The sequence below is a fragment of the Hibiscus syriacus genome, unplaced genomic scaffold, assembly GCF_006381635.1.
Source record: "Hibiscus syriacus cultivar Baekdansim isolate YM2019G1 unplaced genomic scaffold, ASM638163v2 tig00111832_pilon, whole genome shotgun sequence".
Classification (NCBI taxonomy): Eukaryota; Viridiplantae; Streptophyta; class Magnoliopsida; order Malvales; family Malvaceae; genus Hibiscus; species Hibiscus syriacus.
Genome location: NW_024063190.1, coordinates 883454 through 904347, shown reverse-complemented (window position 1 = coordinate 904347; position 20894 = coordinate 883454). Strand labels below are relative to the sequence as shown.

General features: G+C 34.0%; 1 protein-coding gene and 2 pseudogenes across 2 annotated transcripts; 1 reads left to right on the top strand and 2 right to left on the bottom strand.

Moving 5' to 3' along the window:
- Positions 1-1762: 1762 nt before the first annotated feature.
- On the top strand, positions 1763-8950 carry LOC120171321 (transmembrane E3 ubiquitin-protein ligase FLY2-like). Of its 2 annotated transcripts, none has more exons than XM_039179033.1 (15): positions 1763-2239; positions 3518-3590; positions 4174-4301; positions 4667-4782; positions 5154-5214; positions 5707-5773; positions 5852-5929; positions 6182-6339; positions 6425-6484; positions 6607-6700; positions 7206-7373; positions 7774-8102; positions 8201-8317; positions 8393-8518; positions 8729-8950. In XM_039179033.1, exons 1-14 carry the CDS (start codon positions 2057-2059, stop codon positions 8492-8494), a joined length of 1734 nt encoding a protein of 577 aa, XP_039034964.1. In that variant the 5' UTR covers positions 1763-2056; the 3' UTR covers positions 8495-8518; positions 8729-8950. The 2 variants fall into 2 exon arrangements, with proteins under 2 accessions (XP_039034964.1, XP_039034963.1); XM_039179032.1 differs by having other exon boundaries at positions 1764-2239; positions 8743-8949.
- Positions 8951-9165: 215 nt separating this feature from the next.
- LOC120171317 lies at positions 9166-10496 on the bottom strand (annotated as a pseudogene).
- Positions 10497-19909: 9413 nt separating this feature from the next.
- Positions 19910-20765, bottom strand: LOC120171260 (annotated as a pseudogene).
- Positions 20766-20894: the final 129 nt, after the last annotated feature.

Here is a 20894-nt window from a genome sequence, read left to right as displayed (position 1 = left end):
AGACCGATCGTAAGAACCGAACGACGTCATAATTATTTAAAAACTTAAATAAAAAAATAAAAAAAAATTAGGTTGAACCGGTTCACAGTCCGGTCCGATCCAATTCAATCGGTTCAAAGTGGTTCACTAACACCGATTCAATCGAGATATAATGGACCGAACTAGACAACGATTCCCGATTAAACCGGCCGATCCATTCCGATTTTCAAAACAATGCCTAACATATCATTATACCAAAATTTTTTGGAGGAGTTTTGATCCGTAACGTTGTTCAGACTCGTTAAATATTATTTATTATTGATTAAAAATATAACACTTAGCTAAAAAGAATATTATACAATAATACAAAGAAGATGAATATAAATTCTTTCTCAACCATTCACTGCGGCCCATAATAAATTATAACAATTATTCAATAATTTTGATTAGGGGTTTATCAACGTTATTTTAATAATTTGATTTTATCTTGTGATTTATTTATCAATATGATTAAATCTATTTATAGCTACTTTTTGTTCAAATTTATTTTATTATGATTTAAATATTTTTCTTATATGATCATTGTATCACGTGAACTTAAATGATTAACTTTTTTATATTAATGATTATAAAAAAATATCATGCGTATAATTATAAACCTTCGTTGTAATCCAAACTCCATCGCCATTACATTCTCTCTCATTTTTCAAGCCACATAACCAAACTTCACCCATATTCAGTTTCTAGACAACCAGCTCCCAACATACCTATCTAACCAATTTATCTTCATTTTCACTCAACGACAGATCCAAAAATATTTTTCAAGATAAAAAGACATATTGTAACAATATAAAAATTTTAAATGAGATAGATACAAATATAATTTCAAGGTAGGTATCGTCTGTAAAATAAGTAACTAATCAAAGAAAACTCAAATCTCAGGACAAACACAAAAAATTTCAAGGTAAATACCATTAGTAGAATAAGTAATTATCGAGAAAATTTTAGATATCATGGTGGTCACGTGCCCGCCCTCACTAAGCTTAGGTTTATACACTTATTCTTATATTAAACTAAAGAAAAATGGTTAAATATATAAGAGGCCACTTATGTTAAAATAATTTTCTTGATTAATAAAGTTTCCAATATTATAAGATAATTAATAATTTTTCAAATGATTATAAAATATCATTAAGATTAAATTCTAGAAAATAATTTAGGGATAAAACGATACAAAAAAATTATATTTAACAAGTCTTTTCAAATTAATTCTTGATTTTGATAACTTTTCACTCGGATAAGTTAACACCTTTAAATTATGCTTCATTTTATCAAATTAAAACTTTTAAATTTAAGTATTGATTTAAATTATAAATTATAAAATGCAAATATTAGATATTATTTTACCTAATATTTTAATTTTCGTACGAGTACAATCTGGTAGTCGTTCTCTTGTCGCAGCCTCTAACTAATAAAGATTAAAATAATCTTAATTAATACACGTAGTTGACACTCTTTTATTGGTACGTATCTCCAACACGCCACAGCGCGCGTGACGGAACCAACTAAAACATAGAGGGCGGAGACTTACTTTCTCTCGACTTCTAAATACCAAAACTCAAGCAAACATGTCAACAGCAACAACCCTCCGCTTTGCCAAACCATTTTTAGATTAAAAATTTCTCTCATGCAATCTTCACGTATTTTCTGATATTCTCGTATAAGTGTCTTGTTTGTGTCTCCGGGTCCAAATTTGTTTATGGTGAAAGTTCTTTTTTCTGGGGGTTTATTTATGTTGTGTGATTAAATTAAACCAATTTCGAAAGAAATAGATTTTATATATACACCGGAAGGGGAAGGGGAAGGGGAAGGGAGAGAAGATTAGTTTGTTGAGCTCTCGTTTTCTACTGTTTGATCTTTGGTTGTTTGTTGGTTCAGATAACTCTACTTTAAGCAATCTCTTTTATTGGCGCCTCCTTGATGTGCAGTGGATAATCTATCATCTAAATCAGTTTCTGAACATATTTGCTTTCTTTCTGGGACATTGAAGTTGGATGCTTTGTTTCTTTTTATTGAAATGGGATGTTGGGTTTTTTATATGACCACCAGGGATTTTTTGGATTTTTTGTGGATTCCGAAGAGGGGGAGATTAGGGTTTGTGTTCAGGGTTGTTTTTGGATTATGGTTTTGTTTTAGTATGTTGAAACCGGTGGCGGGATTGAGACCAATAAGGGAGAGGGCTCGTTCATGGGGCGATGAGGTTGGTGTTTTTTTAATTCCAAACTTTATTGACGTTAATCATTGTTAAATTTGATTCTTTCCCCCCCTTAAGCTAAGAAGAAAATTTGGGTTTTGCTTCTGGATGTCAAATTCGTAGTTATAATTGGTTATTGTGCTTCTGGTTTTTTTTTAAATTTTATTCTTTCCCGAGTTAGTGCTTTATTCATTGTAGTTTCATAGGCTTTGTCGAGTTATTGTTTTGGTGATGTATAATGAAATGCTGCAAAATGGAAGTGGGCATTGGGCAATGTCAAGTAAGTTTGATGATGAAATTTAGCAATGTTGCTCGGAGAATATATGTGGAAGTAGGCTTTCATAATGGAGAGCTAAATGGCAATGGCTTGAAGTTTCCTCAACTACCATGAAATTGTTAATCTTTCATTTTGCTGACAAATTAAGGGTAAAATAAATCAAATTAGGTAGAAGAGAAGCCATTCACTTGGTATTTGGGTTGTACGATCTTTTTATGTTATTGAAAGTCGTAATCGCCTTGATCTAAAGCCCCCCTTTTTTTCAAAGATTTGTTTACTTTAGCTATATCACGTATTTGTTTGACAATTCGTCTGTTGATTGTCTGATGCAAACTATTAAGAAAATGGTAGATTGAGAGCTAAATAGCAATGGCTTGAAGTTTCCTCAACTACCATGAAATTGTTAATCTTTCATTTTGCCGACAAATTAAGGGTAAAATAAATCAAATTAGTTAGATGAGAAGCCGTTCACTTGGTATTTGGGTTGTACGATCTTTTTATGTTCTTGAAAATCATAATCGCCTTGATCTAAAGCCCCCTTTTTTCCAAATGTTTGTTTACTTTAGCTATATCACGTATTTGTTTGACAATGATTTCGTCTGTTGATTGTCTGATGCAAACTTTTAAGAAAATGGTAGATTGAGAGCTAAATAGCAATGGCTTGAAGTTTCCTCAACTACCATGAAATTGTTAATCTTTCATTTTGCTGACAATTAGGTAGATGAGAAGCCGTTCACTTGGTATTAGGGTTGTACGATCTTTTTATGTTCTTGAAAATCATAATCGCCTTGATCTAAAGCCCCCTTTTCCCCAAAGATTTGTTTACTTTAGCTATATCACGTATTTGTTTGACAATGATTTCGTCTGTTGATTGTCTGATACAAACTATTAAGAAAATGGTAGATTGGGTCTTCTGATGTTGTTTGCATTTTCCATGTGTTTTTCATCCCTTCCGCTCTTCATTTTGGGTGCTATAAGTTATTTAAAACTCTTGATGTATCCTGCAGTGGTTATTTGTTAGAAAAGATGAAAGCGAATTCGGTCCATTTCATGCGTGGAACATAACAGGAACTTATCGAGGTTAGTAAATTTTCCCAAATTCTATCTTATGCATATTGGAGTTGATGCACGTTAGTATTTTTCTGGATTGTGTTGCATATAGCTGATGTCGCATGCGGTTTTGTGGTTGATTGCTTATGTTGTTTTCTCAGCATCTTCTTTTTATTTCCCTGGGCTTTGTATTTTTTCATCACTTCGGTTGTTCGTGATTGGACAATGAATTTACTGGAAAATATTTGTAAAGATATCTTTTGCCAAAGGTTCAAAACCCACACTCCATGAACACTCAAAGTAAAAAAGAAATGCAAATTTGTTGACCAAAATAGATACTTCGTGTCAATTTGTTCTGGATTTAAAGACAATTTTATTTGGATGGCATGTGAATCAGAAGTTGTTTTAACCTAGAACAGGTCCTGATATTAAAAAAGAAAAGAAGATAACTTATTTAGGAGGGAAACTAATAAATTGTCTAGCTTCTAAAAAGTAGATTTTCTGATATTTTTGGTTTATCACTGTAATTGAATGGATCAAATTCAATCGTTGAATTCATTAAGCAAATTTATTTGTGTTGACATTTTTTGTACGAATGTGTTGGAAATTGCAGGAAATTGGAAATTTATGGAATCTATGAATAGCTCTTCCAAATTTCCCGATTTCAGGAAATCAGCTGGTGATTCAGTCATTGAATTAGTTAGCACACCAACCAAAATAACTGGTGTACATTATGTTCAGGTAAGGGTGCTCTTGATCATATTAAGAAAATTCACTCTTATTTTTCTTGTTTAGTGAACCTGTTAGAACAATTGAACTGTGTTTTAGATGCAAAATATACACATGTTTTTTCATAGTTGGCCTGAAGAATGAAGACAAGTTTTGTTTGTTGCTGATAAGGAATTCCATGACACTCATGATAGACTGGCTATCTTATTGAGTTTGATTTTCTTACATACTCTTTAGATTTTTTGCCTACAAAATACATATATATTCCATTCTTTGTAGTAAGCTCTTTAGTTTGATCTTCTAACTACTGTAGGCTGTATCATACCAATTTTTAATTATTGTCTGACTTTGTTTCTGATTTGTGGTGGTCATAACAGGGTGCAATTATTTTCCATGATGTGTTTGATAACAAACACAATGTTGGTGGTGCTCAAATAAGGGTAGAGGGTGTATATATATGGCCTTTTAGACAGCTTCGAATGGTAGCTAACAGGTAAATCTTGACTACGTTTGTTGCTCATTAAAAGCTCTTCCAGCTTGATTGGATATTGCTTGACTAAGAAATGCATTTTAGTTGACCAGCTGGCAGCTGCAACCATAGGGTGCAGATAAAAGTTTTTGAAACCATCATTACCTACTTTTTAGTGATTCTATTTGACTCGGGAAACTTTTGGGAGAAGTGGGAACTGGGAAGTGGGGGAGGGGTCAGAATTCAAATCAAACCAATTACCCCCCCCCCCCCCAATCCCCAAGGGGAAAAAGGCAATTGCAACCAAGTTGTTAACTTTCTCACTTCCTTTATGACATTTTGTGAATGCTCATTGCATTTCAACTCTGACATATTCTACTGGCACACTATGGCAGTGGAAAGGAGGGAGAGCTCAGTCAGGAAGAAGATTATATTTTATCTAACCCGTACCATTTGGTAATGCTTCATATCATACCCATTTGTGGTTCACCAACATTTATTTTTGATAATTGGGGGAAGGGGTGGGTATGCTATGGATAGATAGAACCCAAGATCTCATGAACACAACGCAAGAATCTTGCAACTAGGCTGAGTTTGTTGGCACTAGCATTTAATGTTGATTATACGCCATATGGATTTTGAAAATGGATTCTGAACCAGAATTGCCACGTATAATGCTCTGCTAGTTTCTTGCTTTTGTCCGCGGAAGTCTTTCTTTAAAGTAATGGTATTATCTGAATGTCTGGCCGATGCCAATGTATTAGATTTTGAGTATGTCTTTGTAGCTATGTATTTTGCAGCTGGCTCTGGATGTCTATGTCCATATGTTGCTTTTTAGTTAACGTTTGAATCAGTGCTGTGTTTTTCAGACACAGTTATATGTTTTGATGAATGTTTATTTATGGTGATTATGATTACTAATTTGCAATGTCCTTACTCCTTGAACAGCTTGGAGTTTTCTCATCTCAAGTATTCCAAGATTCTCCACGTGACAAAATATGGAGAAGAAAAATTTGTAAGCTATAATTATTTTGCTTGGGTTAAGCTCAAGTTAAGCTTGCAAAACAGTGAATGTTGTTTTCTTTTATGGCAGCACCAATTTATAAGATGGAGAAACATTGCAATATAGAAATTGATGCCCAAATTTCGCGCATCTCATCCAGCCAAAATGGTATTTGAGTCAACTCCTTATATCATTCATCATGCCTCATCCTCTTCCTATACTATTACATTCTTCTCTGGTCTATTTCTTGACCAGCATATGGGAATTTTTTTTTACCAAAATCTATTTAATCAATTGAAGAAGAATTATTGACTTACCAGATAGTTGCATTGATCAGAAATATCTATTGGAAACGGATAGTACTCTCTACATTGACATTATAAGTAATAAAATTCTAAAGTTTTTTTTTACTTTTTGTAGATGGAGATCACGATCGTTATCACATTGAAGGATTGATGGAGAGTCCTACAGTGGATGATGATGGAGATTGTTTCTCACCTTTATTATTAAATGCGACTTCTGTCAACATTGAAGTCTATTACAATAAAGCAGTTAACTACACCTTAATGGTCACCTTTGTATCCTTTATATATTGTCCCTTGTCTTTGTCAATGCTATATCACTGGCCTGTTTTGCCTGTATTCCTTAATTGTTTATTATCAGGTCTCTTTCCTTCAAGTCCTTCTGTTAATTAGACAAATGGAACATAGCAACACCCAATCGGTAAGAATTTAAAGTATATAAAGGACAACAAAAAAAGTATGGATGCTATATTCTGGTATTGCATTAATCTGTAGCTTACTTCATTATGATTAATGAAGGCATTTCTGACTCTTACTTATCAGGGAGCTGCAAAAGTTTCAATTTTAACGATTGGTCAGCAAGCCATCATGGATGCTTATCTTTGCCTCTTACATCTTACTTCCGGAATACTGGTTGGTGAGTATTAATTAACTGTCCCTAAGAAATGATACTATTAGTCAGTCATCTGCCATATCTTTGCAATAGTATATATATATAAAGAACCTTAGTTCTCTCTCAAGTTTTTCTTTTCAATTATATCCATTCCCTCTAGTGGTGTACTCTATTTGCAACCAGAATGGGAATCCAAGACCAGAACTTGATGAATTATCTTTGCATTGGCCTCGATGGAGACTGTGAGCTTCATAGTTCTCAGTTTAAAATGATTGCTAGCAATTTCAAAGATTATTCTTTTTACTTGTGGCCAAGTCTTTTTACTTGTCCAGTATCAAATATGAATGGTTTCATTTGAAACTGCACATTGAATCTGATCTGCACCTGATTCTAGGCTGATGGCTTAACCTAGAGCAGTGAATCTCTTCTATTATCATGCTCCCTTCTTTTTCTTTGTTTTTCTGATTGAAACCCTGCTCCTTTCAAAGGTTTATATCTTACTAAGTTAATGTTGCATTTCTTTATACAGAATCCTTATTTAATGCTTTTGCAACTGCGGCATTCTTCAAGTTTGTAGTCTTCTCCATTTTTGAGATGAGGTACCTTCTCGTAATATGGAAAGCAAGCAGACCTATGAATAATGGTGAGGGTTGGGAGACAATGAGACGTGAGCTATCAGTTCTATATAGCCGTTTCTGTAAGTGCTGAAAAAGATTTTCCATTTGTGGATAGAAATTTATTGTACATATATATGATTTGCCGGAAGGATGCATGGAGTATAGAAAAATTATTCTCTTCTCTCTTGCATAAAGTTACCCGGCCACCGTCCACATTCATTGGTTGACATAGGAAATGGATGCTAGAAATCTAAAGTGGATTTTTGGTGCCGCATACAAAAGGGAAATTATATCATTTACAAGGGATACTTGTAGAAATAGTGTGAGAAATGATCAAGGGAGTGCAAGTGCTCAATGTCTTTACTTTTTCAATGATACTATATCCTATGATCTGCTTTTGGAATCAGATACTTTCTTAGATTACGAAATTTATGTCAAGTTGATGGATTAATCTGATCTAACTAGTGCAAATATTTGCAGATGGGATCCTTTTAGGAGGCATTTTGTTCATGTACGAGTTTCATAATTTTTTGCGGCCTATAATTCTCCTTTTGTACTCCTTTTGGATACCTCAAATAATCGCCAATGTCATTCGTGATTCGAGAAAACCTTTGCATCCTCATTACATCTTAGGCATGACTATTACTCGGCTAGCGATCCCATTATATATATTTGGATGCCCTCACAACTTCATGCGAATTGAGCCCGACAAGATCTGGTGTATCTGTTTGGGTGTATTCATTGGACTTCAAGCTTCCATTCTTCTTCTCCAGCACTATCTTGGATCTCGGTGGTTTATTCCTCGTCAGGTCTGATGCAGTTTTATTATACTCTTCACGTATAACCCTTTTATTTTCATTTTTCCACAAGTGTTATTAAGATTTTACTTTGAATTTTTGGATTGCAGATACTACCTGAGAAATATAGCTACTATAGAAGATTTGATACAGAAACAAATCATACCACAGACTGTGTCATTTGTATGGCTTCCATTGATCTTACACAACGTTCAAGAGACTGCATGGTATACTGTTGTGTTTTTCTCATCTTTAAAGGATCATTTTCTGAACTGTCGATTTAAACCACATTTCTCTAACAGGTAACACCATGCGATCATTTCTTTCATTGCGGCTGTTTGCAACGGTGGATGGATATAAAGATGGAATGCCCAACTTGCCGCCGTTCATTACCAACAGCTTAAGAAATCAACCACTTTATCATTGAGGTAATGACTCGATGCCAACCTTGACCTGTAAGATTGAAGTGTGTGTTCTACTTGATTTGTTTTCTTTCAAGCCTACATAGAATCTTGCAAAACTTTGAACATCAAACTTTCAGTCCTTTCCGAGATATCGTTTTCGTAAAGTTTTCCTAGTTTGCTATCTTGTTCTACTTTTTTCTGTCGATTGATATGTTCAATCCAAATCGGTTTTCTACATATTGTTTCAGGTGAAGAAGAGATTCCAGTGCCCACTTTTTGCCTGGTTCCATTTTCATAAGATGACTTGAGATACAACATAAGCAAATTTAGACACTGTAACAGGTCCGTAGGCAACATTCTTGTGTATTCATTGTATAAATTTCAGTACACTTGAGATTTCATACCAAGTACTAATTGCCTCTTCAAAAAGGGAAAAAAGAAAATGCAAATTATTTTAGATTACATCCATGGCGTCAATTTTATTTCCTTTTCTTTATAAATAAGTCCATTGCCGAAACAACCCAAGTATCTGTTTTCCTGAAGACATTTGAAAAGCATAACATTATTTTTATAGTTACAATAAACAAGCATGTAGTCTTGGAGCTAAAAGACATGTAATGCTCATAATTCAACCACCATTTTCATATATATCGGTAACCATTATCCTCCTCTATGATGTGATCTAACATTAGCCGCCGCCACCCGATCCATATTTCTTACCAAAGAAAATCACTTGCAGTTTGTCATAGCATGCAAGCACACCGGCACCTGTAACCGCTCGCAGAATGTTGGCACCGGCACCCTTGAACAACGATTTCGCACCTTCATTCTTGATGATCTGAGAAAATGCGTCCAATGAGCTCTTGTACTTGACTGCTTCTCCAGAGGTCATCATCATTCTTCTTCGGACGGTATCGATCGGAGATGCTAGTCCATCACCGATTGTGATACCCCAACCCAGCAAGAAACTTGCCAAGAAATTATCCTACAAAAAGATCCCAAATAAACAGAGAGAATCATCAGGCTCTCTGTTTAACTCAACATTCATCGACGAAACTCGGGGGCGATGTTTACCTGCAATTTACCAACTAAAACAACAGGTTTGAGAGAATCATACATTCCAAAGTAGAGTCCACGGTACAAAATGATTCCAACACAAGAGATATTGAATCCACGGTAAAGACCAGCAATGCCATCGGATTTGATGGTTTTCTTGTAGACATCGATCAAACCATCGAACTGTCTCTAACCACCCTTTTGAGCAATCTTATTATCGTTGGCCAAGCGTGTACGAGCGTAATCCAGCGAGTAAACAAACAGAAGCGACGAGCACCAGCAGCAGCACCGGATGCCAAGTTCCCCGCAAACCATTTCCAGTACCCATCTCTGTCCTTGTTGAAGTTGAACATCCTCTTGAAGTAATCCTTGAACGCAAAGTTCAGAGCCTGGGGTGAAAAAAATGCAAAATAATCAAGCTATAAACAGGAGAAAGAGAATATAGTGAAAGCAGTTAGAACAGACGAACCTGCGTTGGGAAGTATCTGATGACATTAGCAGTGTTGCCTCTCCAAAGAGAAAGGACGTCTTCATCTTTAATCGTTCTGGTAAAGCAATCGGTGACTCCCTTGTATGGTTTCGAGAGGCGTCCAGCTTTGATCATTTCGTCCTGGTTCTGGACCAGAACCTTTACACGTTCGATCGGAGCGGCCGCTGTCTTGGAAACAGCAGCGGACACTCCTCCCATCAGGAAATCGATCACGAAACCCGAAAAACCTTTCTCCGATGGAGCTTGCACAAGTACGGGAGAAACAGAGCACACCGGCGGTGCCGACCCCATGGCTTGATGTGATGGCCGTAAAGCAGCGTGAATTCTTCCATTTGCGTAAGCACCACCGATCATATTACAATTTCGGGCATGCATATTAGCAGAGAACCTGGAAATGAAGTGGGATTGGCCATGTATTTTTTCGAAAACCGATGGATACTGCGATCCATCAGCCATGTTTACAACTCAAGACGATGAGCTATACTGAGAAAAATGGCTTTTATGTATCGACTGACACGGAGCACACAAGGCAGTGAGTCGTGTGGAATGAGTCCATTTGAAGATCGGCTCTCGAGAGTTCTACAACCATCCTGCTAGTTTGAGTTTTCTATCTGTTCGTGACGTGAACCAATGAATTCTCCTCACATTACATTTCTTTTTCTTTTTAGAAATTTTAATCGGTTTGATAGGTAGAAGACGTCTCATATTTTTCTCTCCAAATATATATATATATATATATATATATATATATATATATATATATATATATAAAATAAATTACACATTTAATATTTAAATTATCAATTTTAATTTATTATGATATCTAAATTTTTAATATTTTTAAAACCATACTTAAAATTTAGTTTATCAAAAAAAAATATAGAAGTTTCCAGTCATATATACTTTTCGTGAATTTAGTTTTTTTAACTAGTTTAGAATTTAAACCGACTTAAAAAGATTATTAGTATTGTCGGAAGTTTAGACATTCATTATTAGATGATTAAATCTTTTTAAAAATAATATTATTTTATAATCATCTTTTATATATATATATATATATGAAAATATTTATTAATTTTTTAAATAAGATAATGTTTATTTTTTCTTTTGAAAGAACATTGAATGTATTAGTAATACATGACATGAAGCCGGGCAAGGGTTATGCATTGGATCGCCTTTGATTTTTGCTTATTGGGTTTTACTTTGGATTTGCATTCAAGAGCCCTTGTGCTTCAACCAAATGAAACTGGGCCACCGAAAGATCAAGGCGTCGGCTTAGCAACCGGTGAACGAGGTTGACATTATCACTCTTGACGATAACGAGGCATGACCAAGCCATTCCATGATAGATCAAGAAATAAAACTGAAGATGGACATATGCACTGGTGCATATATTGATAATACGAAAATTTTACATAGTATATACAAATAAAATTTCAGAACAAACACAATTAATAAAATGCAATTAATTGAGACAAATTTAGATTTTATGCGGGCTTAGGTAGGCACGTGCCACCTTGGGAACCAGTTACATCTGCCGCTGGACACACGTATATTAACAATACAAATCTTTTATATGGTGGGTGGACATAAATAAAATTAAGGGTAAACTACGTGTTTAGTACCTAAATTATCAGTTTTGGTATGCTTTAGCACCTAAACTTTCAATTTTTTTCAAAATAATTCCTAATAATTAGTTTTTGTTTCATTTTACCTCATTAAAAACTTAATGTTAAGTTTTGAAAGTTTTTGAGGTTTACTACTAAAAACGGACCAAAACCGATAGTTTATGTACTAAATGTATTGAGTTTTTAACAGTGTAATACTAATACGAAAGAAAAACTAAACATTATGTATGATTTTGAAAAAAATGAAATTTTAGGTACTAAAATGGACTAAAACTGATAGTGTAGGTAGTAAACACGTAATTTTTTTAATGGCGGAGTACTAAAATGAAACAAAAGCTAAACGTTAGGTATGGTTTTGAAAAAACTAAAATTTTTGTTACTAAAATGGACCAAAACTAATAGTTTAGGTACTAAACGCATAGTTTACCCGCGATTAAATGGTGGATACAATCGATCATATAAAGAAGGTAAATTACGAGTTTAATATCTAAACTATCAATTTTGGTCCATTTTAGTACCTAATCTTTCAAAAAAAAAATCAAAATCATACATAACGTTTATTTTTTGTTTCGTTTTTAGTACCTCACATTTAAAAAATTAACGGGTGATTTGCACGTGGCACCTTTTCTATCAGTAAATTGTATCATTCATCATTCAACTATCTTCGCATTCCTATTTTGGTCATTAAAGTTTTTTTAAATTTAATTATTTAACTATCAAATCACTCATAATTTAATCACTCTAACTTTCATTTTTTATTTTTATTTTATATTTTTTAATTAAATAATGATAAAATAATAAAAAATCATGTCACAAGAATAATTAATAAAATAAATTATAACGATTAAAATATGAGTAATTTGAAAGTTGAGTAGTTAAATTGAATTTTTTTAAATTTTAGTACCAAAACATTAGTGAGAAGATAGTTGAGTGATGAATAATGTAATTTATCCACAAAAATACATCGTCATTAAGTTTTTAAGGCGATGTATTAAAATGAAACAAAAATTAAACATTATATATGATTTAAAAAACATTAGGTACTAAAACGATCAAAACTGATAATTTATATATTAAATACGTAATTTACTCTATAAATAATTAATCTAACAAAATTTAAATTTTAAGGCTGATATTATCTTGTACATCCGCCGGTGAATTCAGTACCCAACTGAATTCCAGCAGTAATGGCGGAGGCCTCAATAATCACTGCATCGCTAATCATATGCAAAGGCGAAGCTTGGCCGGCAGCAATAAAACCATGCCCATTAATTGTTTGACAATAAATATTCAAATATCTTAATGTTCAAACTTAAAATTTTTAAAGATGATAATCATTCTTTTATTCACTAATTTAATTCGTAATTATTTAATTTTTTTTTGGCGATAACAACTTTGCATTGTATATGTCGGACATATTTACTAAAAATTCATGAAAGGTGTAGTTTACTTATTAAACATGGATGTCATATCTAGGAAGTAGCTTTTCAAAAAGCTCCGTGCGCCACAATAGCCACGACACCTCACTGTCATGGCCACGAGTCCCCACAAGACGCTAATCGAGTCCAGAGCAGGACGGTGATGATTTTGATAGCGTTTAGCACTCAGCCGCCCAAATCAAAACACCCCTGGACGATTTGAGTGACATTTTTTCGCCGTAATATTCATTCTCTAACCCACTTTGATCAATATTTCTTAAAGTATCACTTTTTCGATTGAGATGACACAAAAGTGCATCTTCGAAGAAGCGTTTTACCTGGGTTTATGCTGACTGAGATGTCACGCGTGTAAGGCGCATCCTCAGGGTTCTGCTGAGTCAGATGACACGTGGTAAGGCACAATAAATTCAACCTTAAAGGTGGCGCGTCATTTACCAGTAACGACGTTGGTCAAAACGACTTATTTTCGTTTAGGTCAACTCTTTGCAAAGCTCAGTGGACAAGCTCTTACTTTGTTGCAAAACAGTCATATTTACCACTTAAGACTAGTAGTTGATTTACATTAAAAAATGGATGCATCAAATGGGATGTTGGTTACAAATTTTTCTCGCACCTGTGAATTGTTTCGTGTTACCGAAATGTCACGTCCGCTGTAAGGGATTGAAGCTAACTCTTTCAGAGTTAATATGCAAGAGAGGTGGTGCGATTGTGGTTTCTTTCAAGCACTCAAATATCTATGCTTTCATGTCATTGCAACTTGCTTACATTCGCATTTGGACTACAAAAATTATGTTGATCTCGTATACAAACTTTCACAAGTATTCAATGTATATGAATTTGAGTTTCCGCCCATAGGAAATGAAAGAGACCCAGATGAGATTCAAACTTGACTTTCAATTATATCAGATCCATTGCTATTGAGGGACTCAAGTCGTTCAAAATCTACTAGAATAAATTGTGATATGAATATTCGGGAGAAGTCAACAGAACAAAAACGATGTGGATATTGTAGAAACATCGGGCATAATAGGAAAAAAAATGTTCAGCTCTGTTATCATCACGTAACCGTTAACCCTTATGTAATTAATATTCTATTTAAATGAATGTTTTTGTTTCTAATATTTAAATGTAATTATTTTTTCTATAATTTCTAAATGTAGGTACACCTAAATAATTTTTTTAATTTTTATTTAAAAAATATTTTATGATATTTATTTAATATAATAATTAATATAATTTATTATAAAAAATTAATTATTAATTTTAAAATATTATAATAATTTCACCTTCTAAGTAGAGAAAAATATTAAATTAAACAAATTAAAAGTTATAAAAAAAATTATGTATATGATGACACATTTCATGTTCTGATTGGAGGATTAAATTTATTAAATTAAATTAAAAGTAATACTAAATTGATAAAATATGTAAGTATTGAAGATTAAATGTGTAATTATACTAATTTTATTAACTTATTGCATCAATAATTTCGTTAAATATTGATAACAGATGACTAAATTGATAACATTTAAATAATTAAGTGATAAAATTAATAGATCAATAATCAAAATAAAAAATAATAGATATATAATCATACGTGTAATATTATAATTTCATACATTTTTCCTATAACTACAATAAGATTAAAGCTGATTTTCATCTATTGTTCTTTCCAATTAATGTCGCGTGAAATGGGTAAATGTCAAAGTCAGTGAAACATATAACACTAAAACCTAAATTCACTCTACCTTTAACAAACATTTAAAAATACATTCGATAATTCTTAAATTATAACCGAGACACTTTACATAATATATTAATAATTTATAATAAAAATAAAAATAAAATATTTATTATTAAAAATAATATCAACATGAGATTCAACTCGGCAAAACACGTATAAAACGTATCCCCGAAGATACATCTTACTCATATCGCATCCCAATCAGCATAAATCTAGATAAAAAGCGTCTCTGAAGATATCACCTCAATTGAAAATATATTACTTCGAAAAATATTGATTCAAAGGAATTAGAAAGTGAGAATTTCGACGAAAATATGTCAGTTAAATCGCCCCTATTTTGTCTTCTACTTTCCTTATTATTGACGGTTTGCATTTGACGTGCCCCTGACACTTGGCTCGAAACACATGCAACACCAAAAATAAAGCCCCGACCCCACTGAACAACTACCCATACAATGACCCTAAAACACAAACAGCGGCGGGCATGCTTTATGGCTCTCTGGCTTTTCAAACTTGGACACGTTACATTTTTTTTCTGCGGCTTCAATACGCCGTATTCAACCGCTCCTTCACTTTTGCATCCCCATGCGCCACGATATCATTATCAATCCAAAAGTAACTATCCCACCAAATTATTATAAAATAAGATTATTTTTCTTATTAATTTTTACTCTATAAAAGTTGCAAAAATTTATTCTTCATAATCTAATTTGATATTATAAAAAATTAAAAAATAAAAACGCGTGTAATTAGGTATCGTCGGGGAAAAAGAGTGCGAAATCAACTCCACAGATTTCGCCGACGAAGACCAGGACCCACAGGGGACAGACGTGCTTCCGTGTGGGACCGCTTTTATAGGTTACCCGCAACTGCCGCCGCTGCACTGTTTGTCCAACAGCTTAAAGACAGCCAAGCTTTTCCACTGTTCCCGTGTTTTTAACACGAAATTGATTAATACAAATTACGATTTATTTGGTGGCGAATAACACGAATTATTTTTATTTTTATATTAAATTTTTAAAACTTTATCTTCTGGGCCTACAATATCTCATATGTTCTTTGTGGATGACATGACTCTCTTTACGGAAGTTTCATTAGAACAAATGATGATTATTCGAGCAGTTCTTGAGGATTTTTGCGTGGTCTTTGGTCACAAGGTTAGTTGTGTTAAAACCACCATTTACTATTCTAAAAATGTTCCTGATTCACTGCGGTATTCTATAAGTAATGGTTTCGGTAGGGATGGCAATTCAACCCGAATTCGACGGGTTTCGACTCGACCATACCCGATCGGGTCGGATTTTTTTAAAAAAATTTCGGGTTCGGGGTCGGGGTCGGGTCGGTTTTTTTTTTTTAAATGTACTGTTCGGGTCGGGTCGGGTTTATGGTAAAAAAAATCCGACCCGACCCGAAAAATATATATAATTTTATCTTATATATTTAGGGATAATTACAATAATATCCCTCCATATATAATTTTTTTCAATTAAGTCACTGTTTTCATTGAATTAAATTTTTTATTATTATTTCGGGTCGGGTCGGGTCGGGTTTCTAAGTCATATATTCGGGTCGGGTCAGGTGAAATATTAATTTTGTCGGATCGGGTCGGGTCACGGGTGGAGAACCCTTTCTTCTCGGGTCGGGTCGGGTGGCCCAAAAACCCGACCCGACCCGACCCATTGCCATCCCTAGGTTTCGGGGTTCACTGAAGTGGATGACTTGGGTAAATATCTCGAAGTGCCCTTTCTACATAGTAGGGTTACGTCCGCTTCCTACAATTATCTGCTACAAATGGTTCAAAGGAAGCTAAGTGGCTGGAATGCGAGATGCCTATCTTTAGCAGGGCGTGTTACTTTGACAAAAGTTGTTCTTTCCACTACCCTTGTATATACGATGCAGACGACCGTTCTCCCTAAAAATGTTTATTTAGAGCTTGAGAGATTAAAATTTGGTGTTTCATCTTAGGAATTACGTCTGAATCAAGAGGGATTCATTTGGTTAAATGGGAGGAGGTGTGTCAACCGATTTCTTGGGGGTGGTCTTGGATTTTGGCACTTCAAAACCGTCAATGATTCATTTATAATGAAAATTGCTTTTAATTTGCTTGTTTGTCGGGAACAACTTTGGGTGCGCTTCATCGGGGCGAAATATAAATGTGAGGATGGTGTTTAATTAACTCTCAGAAGTACGAATTGCTCCCGTCCTCGGAAGGGTCTTAGTATTATTTGGAATGATGTTCGAGATAACATTGTGTAGTTCATTGGTTCGGGTAAGGAAATTGATTTTTTGGCGTGATAATTGGATACGAGAAATAGGCTCCCTTATTAATTATGTGCATCTTGCTCTGGTTAATTCGTTGGGTAATACTACTGTTGCGGCAATGAGTACTCCAGAGGGTGATTGGCGTTTGCCAATTTTGCCCATTTATTGCCGCAAGATATACTGTTACGCATTACAGTGTTGAAAGGACCGTATTATAGCGTGGACCATGACATTGTGGGATGGGGTCGCAACAATGATCGCTCTTTTTCCGTTAAGTAGGCTTATATTGTTCGAAGTAGGGAAGCGAATGGAACTTCGAATAAAATTTGGAATATCATCCATAAATTTCGAGGCCTACCCCGGATCAAATTGTTTATGTGGCTTATTTGTAAATGTAATATTACGACGGATGATGAGCGTGTTCGTCGCCATTTTTACGAATGATCCGAGATGCTAAATATGTGGGGCTGCTTGTGAAGATATTGACAATGTTTTAAGGTGGTGCCCAACAGCTTTTCAAATATGGAGCGAGTTGGTTGTTCCTAACAAAACATATGAATTTTTGTCCATGGATACGGTGTCGTGGATAGCCATGTAACTTTAAGACGGTTTAAAAAGTTTACTAAGAATCCGAATAATTGGCCATTACTCTTCTCAATAGTTATTTGGAATATATGGCGAGCTCGGAATGCAAAAGTTTTTAAAACTCCTTTGGATGGGGATTGAACAATAATTGAATAGAGTAATGGCCCTATTCAATTCACTCTTCAAACTCAAGCCAGGGTGTCTCCTGCGAAAAATAATGTTATATATGGTCCGGATAGTTGAACGGTTCCTCAGGCTCCGTGGATCAAAATCAACACAGATGCTGCTTGTAGGAGGTCGGATAATTATGCTCGGTGTGGGGGAGTTACACGAGACAATTTAGGAAATTGGATTTTTGGGTTCTCAAAATTTATCAGTGTCTGCTCGGTGTTAGATGCGGAGCTTCGGGGTGCCTATGTCGGTCTAAACCTCGCTTGGGATGCAGGTTTCAAATAAGTTATTCTCGAATTTGATGGTATGGGAGCCTTAAATACATACTCTTCGATCATATTATAAAGGTACCAAGTCACGAATGACATCTTAATAAGTTAAGAATGTAAAATTAGAGCGTTCGTGTTAACCATGGTGTCTAGTTAAGTTTTAGCTTATTTTTCTCCCTTGTTTTTCATGTGTTTTCGATGTAATAGATTAATATGTGTACTCATTTTTTTTTTAAAATTAGAAAGATTTTTAACGAGTCATGTTAATCTTTCTATTGTATAATTTTCTCGTTAATAAAATCATAACTTTTACCCCCAAAAAAATACAATAACTTTAAATATTTGATTAAAATATTTCCATTTTTATAATCTTACTCGCCGTTGAGTGGATAGATTCCAGATACCTATGGTCAAAAAGAAATACACGTACCTGCAGCCTGCTGGCTATTACCATAAATCACGACCCATTTGTCACGTGTCGACACGGAATTCATCTCTGCATGGCCCGCCTTCTTCTCTTCCTCGGTTTTCAATTATTCTTTTGCTGTCGGTAAGGCATACTATTCGCTACTTAGCTGCTTATTTTGCGTGATTGGATTTATATGCTTATATACACACGATACGAATAAAGATTAAAGGTCTTTTGCCTGTAATTAATTTTTTATAAAATAAATTATTGAAATTTGAATTACTAAAATTTGAATTACTAAAAAATAAATTACTAGAATTTGAATTATAAAAAATAAATTACATTTCTAAAAAATAAATTATATTTCTGAAAAATAAATTATATTTCTAAAAAATATCTAGAAAACGTTTTATGATTTTTGAAAAATTATTTATTACAAAGATCAAATATAATAAATAATATTATTTCTCATAAAATTTAATATTATTATTTTAAAATATTAAAATAATTTATTTATTATTAAATATTTTTTATAATTTTATTAATAAAAATATTAATATTGGTATATTTTAGTGAAATAAAATATTATAAATATTATAAATTATATTAATTATTTATTAAAGTAATAGTGTTATATTATATTTTAAAAATATTAATTAGTATATTTTAAATATCTTTACTAGTATATGTTTTAAATATATAAATAATATTATTCATTATTAAATATAAAAAAAATATTATATATTATTAAAATAAAAAAATATAATATCTCATATTATTATAATATAATTGATTATATTATTAAACTAAAAATATAATATTATATTATTATAAATATTAATAAATATATTTTAAATATTTTAATAATTAATAATTTGATAAAAATGATATTAAAATATTTTATTAATATTAAATTTATAAAATAAAATTATTTTGAGTATTTTTATTTTGAAGTTAAAAGTTTAGAAAATGACTTACGAAAAATGAATTCGTAAATCATTTTACAGAAAATACAAAAAAATTCTATTATTAAGAAAATGAATAATGTTCCGAAAAACGAATTACGTAAAACAAACATAGGAAACATTTTCCAAAAAACGAATTACGTGATTGTAATACGGAATTTTTTTTTTCAAAAAACAAATTACATGAAATAAACACGAGATTTCAAAAAAAAAAAAAATTCGTAATTGATTTTACCGCAAACAAACGCACCTATAGTGCATAAAGTACAGCAAAATGGATATTAAAGAGTTGATTTCAAAATCTTATAATGGTTAGTTTGAATGAGAGGATACACCAGAAACCAAGAAAAAATAATATTTTCCTCTCGGTAGCTTAAAACAAACAGTTAAACATCAATTACTGTCGTAAATTATTTACAGTAGATTAAGGATAAACCGTAGCTAAAAACAAAGCCGGATTACTATCGGTTTCTTTTGGCTTCTTTTTTCAAAGCTTCTTGCCTCTCTGGTGCCGAGGATTAAAGATGATACGTTAAAAAGATTAAAAGAATATATATCAAGCATCGACCGGAGGAGGAAGATTGAGGTCTAGGGCAGGGCCTGGTATCCTTGCCTTACAAGGAATGGCCGACGATGAGTCCGGCTCACTTCGGGCAACGCCTGCAAATCCCAAACCCAGCTGAACTCCAACCGGCTCAAAGCGAACAGGATAAACCCTAGCAACACCTTCAGCTCCTCCCAACGCTTCCAAAAAGAGAACCGGCCGCGACGGAGTCATCCCGCCACCGAGCATACCCGTTGCAAATCCACCAGCCAGAGCAAGCTGCTGGTGGTAAGCGAAGGGAAATCTCGCAACAGCTCCGGTCACAGTGTTGGCACCACGCTCCACCGTCGGGCTGGACGATTCCTCGACCGTGCTGCTTTGGCTAGGACTCTGCCGGTTCTGGCACTTGTCGTTACTCACGTAGCTGTTCATCTCATCCGGTGAAGGAAAGTTGGTCTTAGCCTTCGAACCACGAAACTCACGCGCCGCCGCGTCGTAGGCTCTGCCGGCTTCCTCAGCCGTATCGAAAGTACCCAGCCAAACACGGCTCTTCTTGCCGGGATCCCTGATCTCGGCTGCGTATCTACCCACGGCCTCTTCCTTACTCCCCTAAAATGCACCTCTTTGCTGTTACCATTTCCATTAACGTTTCCTTCTTCGGGATTTTGCATGTATTTTTGTCCTTGGGAGCCATTACAATTTTTTCTTTCCCGTAGGAGTAATTTTCTTGGATTCAAATGCGTGTGGATCAGTCGTATTATAGGAGCAGGAGCGGATGACAGAAGCTCCTAAAGGGAAGGCGCTGTGGACACGCGTCGCTTTATCCATGGCTTTACTT

Bases quoted from the DNA above. Each gene is read 5' to 3' on its own strand.
- LOC120171321 (XM_039179033.1), top strand. From the start codon at position 2,057: ATGGGATGTTGGGTTTTTTATATGACCACCAGGGATTTTTTGGATTTT. The intron at 5,774-5,851 runs GTAAGCTATAAT...CTTTTATGGCAG, and splicing joins AATATGGAGAAGAAAAATTT to CACCAATTTATAAGATGGAG. The intron at 6,701-7,205 runs GTGAGTATTAAT...TTCTTTATACAG, and splicing joins TACTTCCGGAATACTGGTTG to AATCCTTATTTAATGCTTTT.